The sequence below is a fragment of the Chinchilla lanigera genome, unplaced genomic scaffold, assembly GCF_000276665.1.
Source record: "Chinchilla lanigera isolate Chin_1 unplaced genomic scaffold, ChiLan1.0 scaffold00009, whole genome shotgun sequence".
Taxonomy (NCBI): domain Eukaryota; kingdom Metazoa; phylum Chordata; class Mammalia; order Rodentia; family Chinchillidae; genus Chinchilla; species Chinchilla lanigera.
In genome coordinates, this window is record NW_004955410.1 from 24,062,189 (window position 1) to 24,069,766 (window position 7,578).

General features: G+C 38.1%; 1 protein-coding gene across 2 annotated transcripts in view; it reads left to right on the forward strand.

Annotated features, from left to right (window-relative positions):
• Dnah11 (dynein, axonemal, heavy chain 11) overlaps positions 1-7,578 on the forward strand; it is a gene marked incomplete at its 5' end in the record, with an annotated part of 307,294 nt that overhangs the window by 16,856 nt on the left and 282,860 nt on the right. For both annotated transcript variants that reach the window (XM_005377377.2, XM_005377378.2), the window contains 1 exon segment: positions 3,166-3,377. In XM_005377377.2, coding sequence (XP_005377434.2) covers positions 3,166-3,377 — 212 coding nt within the window.

Genomic DNA, 7,578 nt, shown 5'->3' on the forward strand with positions numbered 1-7,578 from the left:
CTTTTGCTATTTTGTAAATGGTTGTCTGTTTGTTAATGTTTTCCTTCTTTTATTTTTAAAATGAAAAGAACCAGCTCTTTGATTCATTGATCTCTTGTAATTTTTTCAGTCTCAATTTTATTAATTTCCACTTTGATCTTTATAAATTTTTTCCCTTTATTATTTTCAGATGTGAAATGCTCTTGTTTTTCTAGGATCTTGTGATACATCATTAAGTTATTTATCTAGGATTGCTCTGTTCTTTTAATGTGTTCACAGGTTTCGACCTGTTGTGCTTTCACTGTTACTTGATTCTAGGAAGTTTTTAAATTTCTTCCTTAACTTCTCCAATGATCTATCAATTATTTAGTAATGTATTGTTTAATCTTCATGTGTTTGTATAATTTATGTGGTTTCTTTTGCTGTTGATTTCAAGTATCATCCTGTGATCTAGTAGTATGCAAGGGGTTATTTTAATTCTTTTCTACTTATTTAGGCATGCTTTATAGCTTAATATATGATCTGTTTCAGAAAAAGTTTTGTATGCTGCTGAGAAAAAATGTATGCAGATATTACTGTTAAAAGACTGTTTAGACAGAAATTGCTACAAGGACTTATGACCCACCCATTTTGGTTTTGGATGTTTCTGTACATCTTGTTTATAGAGTCTCAATGTCTTTTTTTTGTACAGTTCACCTTGTTTATATAGTACAGTAATTTTTACTGTAGTTTTGCATTTTGTTACACATTACAGTACTACATATGAGTTATGCAAATAAAATCAAAGTCATCAAGTTGGAGTTTCCTTTGACCATTTCTTTGTTTTGAATATTGTAATTTACATACTATATACATTTCCTCATTTAGCAACCAATTCACTCAACGAATTAGTCACAGGAACAGAACCTGATCATTAATGCCTACATTCTGCTATTGAATGAAGCAGTCTGTAGATATCTCTTAAGTCTGTTCAGTAGTGTGGTTTAACTCTGATATTTCTTTAATTTTTTGTCTCTTTGACCTAATTGTAAGAGTGAAGGTTAAATGTTCCCTAATATGATTGTATTGCTGTCTACCTGTTCTTTTGTGTCCAGTAATTTTTGTTTTGTGATTTTGAGTGCAACAACATTCAGTGCATGGATATTTATAATTGTTATTACTTCCTGTTGAATTGGTCCCTATATGAGTATGTAGTGGCCATCTCTATTCCTTCTGGCTAGTTTTGGTATGAAATCTGTGTCAGAAAATAGGGTAGCTATTCCTGCTTGCCTCTGGGCTACAGTTGCATGAAACATTTTCCACTCTTTTACTGTTAGTCTTTGAGATTCCTTTTGCATGAGTTGTCTTCTATAAGGAATATATGCTGCATTTTACTTTTCAATCCAATCTACTACTCTGTCTTTTGATTGGAGAGTTAAGACTATTGACATTAAGAGTTATCATTGTAAGGTGTTTGCTGAATTCTGTCATTGCATTATTTGACTGAACTTTTAAGTAATCAAAAACCTTAAGAAGGGCCAGTGATATAATTCCATGAAAAGTACCTGGATTCAATCCCCAGTATGGGATGAGAGGGGTGATATGGGTGAGTAGCTGTTTTTGCTTGTGATACTGGAAATTCTTTTTACTATGCACATTTTAGGCCATATAATTCTTTGTGATGACAGGCCATCCTGTGCACTGTAGGATATTCAGCAACACAGTGATAATCCCCACCGCTTTCAAATATGTACTTCTGTCTATTAGCCCCATCCCACTTGTGACAGTCAACAGTGTCTTCAGTGTCCAGTGTCCCCTGAGAGCAAAATCTCCCCTGGTTGAGAGCCATTAGATAGAGATGCTATATACATTATATAAGGTATAGTACATAGTTTTACCCTCAATAAGTAGGGGCTATTAGCATTTTTTCTCCCAGTGTTATAAGTTAAACAATTTCTGTAGACATAGCTGCTGCAGAAACAAATCTCAGGGCTCAGAGCTTTGTGACCATTGGCAGAAAAGTCAGAAATAACAGATTTTAGGGGTTACATGTGGCTCAAACCTGTGGTCAGTTAGAGGTAGGAGATCCCTCTCAAAGACATACTTGAGACTTAGTGAGATCACCAGACATGCTTAGCACATTTTAAGTGCACTTACCTATTAGATATAATTACTGAACTTCAAAATTAAATTTTGAACATGAGTATGCCTTCAAAAGAAAACAATTCTGTAACCCCTTCTTTCTCATCAAAGCTTTATCATTGTGTTAGGCAGACAGATTAATTGGTTACACGTTAAACAGAGTAATATGGGTGAGTGATACAGGTAGTAGGATTTTTTGGATAACCTGAGAAAATAAGATTTAACTTCATTTTCTACCTTCATAAATACAACCCATTTTGAATTAAAGGCATTTGTAGCCTCAGGAACAAAGTGAAGTCTAATAGTGAAGTCTAATAGTGATCCACTTAGGGTACACTGAAAAGACTAGTTTTAATCATGAGAAAATTTGAATTTGGCTAAGCAGTCATTAGTAGTGGTAAAATATTTAATTTCTCTTCATATCTATGACATTTTGAAAGGTTTTATATTGAGGTAAAATTCACAAAACAAAATCATCTTACAGTATAAGTTCAGTGACATTTACATCTTTCAGAGTTGTATAACTATCACTCTGTCTAGTTCCAGAATATTTTTATCCCTGCACTTACTAAGAGTTATTTTGGTTAATAATAGATAATTTTCCTATCCATTGATTCAGTGACTCTCATAGGAAACTAGAACAACGCAATAAATGATTCAGTTGTGCTTGTACCCAGTACTGAGAAGGAAAACATTCTAGTGGTGAAGTCTGTAATCCAAACCGTAAAATGGCAATGATACAGAGATGATTTATTCCCATAGCATTTCCATGGAGTTGAGTAAATCTCTTTAGACTCTGAGGTTGTTTCCCCCGGGTCTTTAGCTACAATTACTTATGCTATGTGAATAACTAGACCAGTGCTGTCCTGCGTAGCTGAGTTACAAATGGACATGTATAAAATATTTCGGACTGCTCATGTATAAATTGTAGGATGGATAACAGAAATGGAAAGATGACAATATTGAAAGACAGCTGTGTTATTTGACATGGTTCTCTTGAACTTGTAAAGTGGATTTAGCAAAAAGAGAGTATATCATATAAACAATTGTTCTCTTTCCTTTCAGCTCTCCTTGAAGCCCAAGATGTGGAACTTTACCTGAGGCCTCTAAGGAGACGCATTCAATGTCTCCAGGAGACAGAATTCCCACAGACCTGCGCATTAATCACCCCATTGTTTCATACCATCTGCCTTATTTGGAGTCATTCCAAGTTTTACAACATCCCTGCTCGGGTGATAGTCTTGTTACAAGAATTTTGCAATCTCTTCATTGACCAGGTATGAGGCATTAAAAAATAGGAACAGTAAGAACCATTGCCATGAGGTAGGTTTTGTTAGAACAGGAAGGATAAATCGAGATTACAGTAAGAAACTCTTTTTCCCTTTCAGTTTTTAGAAAGGACTTTTGTAGTAACAAAGGCCAGGTGATTTTTTTATCCTAAATGGCAAGGGAAATAAGTCAGCTATAGTCAAAGAACAAATTGTTGCTGGGTTTTATTTAACAACCACCTTTCTTCAAAAAGATGTAAAGCAGCTTCTAATAGAAGGTTGTTAGCATAGTAACTTCTTTGTGGCCTTCCCTTTGCTTTCCACATAAACACTGGCTTATGGAATACGCTTGAAAGTAAGTTAAGAGAATCTGTCCCTCTGCCCCAGAATGGCTTCAAAAAACAGTAGTGGGATTGTATTGAAAGAATTCTGATTTGTTGTTGATCTTTAAAAATGTTTTATAATTGTTTCTCTACAATTACTTACAAATTTTTTTTTTGTTGTTTGTTTGTTTGTTTTTACCAGTTGGACCATTTCCCATTGCTTTCTTACTCCTTCTTGTGAACTTTCTTTCTTTCTTATACCCACAGTGTCAGAGAACATTATATAACTTGAAAGCTGAAAGATACTTGGATGCCACATGACCCAGTGATTTATAGCTGGGAATGTGTTCAAATTTGCTCAGGCTACTGTAATTAAATACTATACTCTCAGTGCTTTAAAAAGAATAAATTTATTTTCTCACAGCTCTGGGGACTGGAAGTCTATGATCACAGTGAGAGTAGGGTCATATTCTGTTGAGAGCCCTCTTCCTGGTTTGCAGGCAGCCAGCCACCTTCCCTTGGCCATCTTCCCTTTCTTAAAGAGCCACAGTCCTATTGGACAAAGGCCCTACCCTGAAAGCTTCACTTAGCCTTAATTATCCTTTAAAGATCCTATATTCAAGCAGAGTCTTATGGGAGTTAGGCCTTTAACATGAATTTGGAAAAGACATAATTTATAGATTTTTTAGGTGAGTTAACAGACAGGAAATATGTCATTTGCTCAAATTCTCTGAGAAGTTAGGGAAAAGTTAAAGTAGGAGAGCTGCAGGCTTGCAGTTGAGACTTCCTGGACTCTCATTACATTGAGTCTTAATTGTTTGGTGTGTATGTGTGTGTGTGTGTGTGTGTGTGTGTGTGTGTGTGTGTGTGTTCTACTTTTCTGCTTCTGAAGTGGCGAAGTGGTGTGTGGGAAAGGTTTTGGATTCACAAACCTGGACTTCAATCTAATCGAACCACTTAAGAGAAGTTAAATCGCTTCTCTGAGCCTCAATTTCCCTTGGCAGTGGGAACAATGTCTAGTCCATGGGTATAATGAAGACCAGAAGAGGAAACAGTGAAATGCTCAGCATGCTGTTTGGTATTGTAACAGAATCTCAGTAAAAATTTCATTTTGTTCTCTTGCTATATTTACAGGCTAAGTGTAGCTACTGACAGGAGTTGATGACAGGTTAATTCCTCAATAAATTTTATCACCATCTCCTCTAACTTCTGCCGCTGTTCCACTGTCAAAATTAGTTTTGCTGTGTTATTAAGCAAGTGCCCTGGGCCCTAATGGCTGAGAAACTCAGTCTTTGTTACAGGGTCAACAAATACAACCACGACTGTCTTAGTTACTTTTCTTATTGCTGAGACAAAATACCTGATACCCACATATAAAAGCAGGAAAGGTTTATTTAACTCTACAGTTTGTAGAGGTTTCAGTTCAGAGTTGGCTGGCTCCAAGGCAGGGTGGCATGGCAGAGGGGCATGGCAGAGAAGAAACAATTCATGGTAGACAGAAGGCAGCAAAGTAGCAAGAAGCAGCAACAGCAGCAGCCTGCCTCACCCTTTTATCTCTTCCAGGCTACCTGCCTTTTGGGTGGTGTCTTCTACACCCAGGGTGGGCTTTCCCATTATCCACACCTACAACTGTGCCAAACCAATTAGTGGCCTAATTTAGTAACCACACATCCCTCATCCCAGCATCATACACTAAATCCCAGCATCACATGCCCTAGATCTAGCCACTTCTGAAAAGTCACACCTGTAATTACATGTGGCTGTGGGCGCCATCTAGACACAAGTCATAGCAATCAACTTTCCCCAAGTTCTTTTTAAGGAACCCTCTTCTCATTCTGAGAGTTACCAAAATTCTTCCACTGCAATGTTCCATTAATATGTAAACTCCAGAGATAGATTTTCACTGTTGGTAGAGTTCTGGAGTTGCAGCTAGAGCTAAGGCTGGCTTTTGGCATTCACCAGATTGGAGTCTGGGCTCTAGCTCCTCCTTCTCAGCCAGGTTCCCCCCAGTCTGTTGTCCAGCTGCTCGCTGTCTATTGTGACTGGACAGCGCTTTCCTCATTCCATTCTGGGACCCTGGCACAGAAGTGACCCCAGGGTTGTTCCGCCATTGAAGTTCAAGCCTCAGAGCTGCTACTCCATGCCACTGGGTACAGGGTACTGCCACTCTGGTTCAGTCACCAGCAGATGACTGTGGGGTGGCCTACTTGGGAAAATGTCTTGTGTTCTCATTGCTGCCTCTGACTTCACAAGACTTTTCTGGTCCAGGTCAGGTCTTAGTCTCCAACCACTGGTTCTATGGGGCCTTTTCAGGAAACAGTGTCCCACCACTAGTGGCCTGCTCTGCCAGGGTGTGTGAGGCCTTGCTCTGCCTGGGTGCACAAGGCCTTCATTTTTCACTGTTATAGATAGTTTGCAAGAAGTCTTGGTTACCTCTAAGCCTGTAAACCTGTTATCCTGGTGCATAGTCGGTGTCAATAGCCAGTCAGCCAAACTTCTGAGGAAATACCGTAGCTTTTCTTGTTCCTTAGTTCTGGCTTCTCTCCAAAGGTTCTACTGACCTGATTTCCATGAGTACAAGCAGCAATCCTGATCTCAGTAGTACATACACATGCCCTAATATATTAGTAAGCAAAAATCAGCAGTGAGCCAACTTTCATACCTGAGTTTCCATGGTTGGTTGAATTCATCAATATAGAAGCCACAGATACAGAAGACTGACTGTATTTTCACTTCTAAGACTTCTGGTTTGGGACCATTTCAACCTAAATATAGTGACTTCTTGTGCTGATACCATTAAATGTAAGATAATAGAGCTGAGTTGGACATGTGTAGAAGTTAGGAATTTAAAGTTCATATTCCACAAGGGATCTTGAGGGTCTCCTGATTCAGCTCTCTCCTCTTGCAGTAAAGAAATAGATCCTGTGAGATAACTTGGCTAATATCTCAAAAGTTATCTATCCCCTCCTGGCTTTATCACAGCCAGGTTATTTGACTCATTTTCCTTTCACATTCTCTGCTGCTCACTACAAGGGTATAGATTAGGTTTTGTCATCTAGGTTAGTAAGTGCAATAACTTAGTTTTAGGAGACCTTACTTAAAAACGGGCCATATGAACAGACTGTTAGCAAGCTGAAATTGTTTCATCTATGTGTGAGCTAGTGAAGGAGCGCAGAAATGGTATAGAGATGGATTGTTCCAGTGATGTTACCATAAATGTAGGTAATTTTGTAACAAGAAACTGCTGATGCAGGAAAGCAAATGAGTTACCTCCATAGATTTTCAGTTTCCTGAAAAGTCAAAGAACACATACACATGAAGGTATAGGGAATATACCACCCACCATATCAAAGTGTAGACTGCACCTTTACTGTGATGGGGTTACTGGTAGTTCTTTCTCCTGTTTTGTGTGAAGTTAACAGACTTCATGTAGAGGTTCACTTTTCATACAGCCGGGGTGGGAAATGGCAGAGTTCATTGATAGCTAGAATTTGAAATATTCTGATAAGTAAGGATTTTAGACACTAAATAAATTATTTGCTCATTCCTTTACAAATTCACGGCATGAAGTCTGTTGCAGGTAAAACTGTTGTATTGGTGAGAGATAGGGGAATCATATGTCTACATGAGAAGAAAGAGGCTCTCCATCTGCTGTGTGGAACTGAGTGGCTTTACACTCTTCACTGAGACCTTGAACAACGTTTTAGGCAATCACAAAAATCAAAGGCTCAGAATTTAAACCTATAATTATATCAAGTTAAGATGCATTAGAAAGTATGCAAAAGAACCTTTGGAATGCTTAGACTTGAAGTTCTTGACAAATTGTGAATATTCATAACAAATAAGATGAATGGGGCCCAAGCCCCAGGAACTTCTCTGGCTGCGGG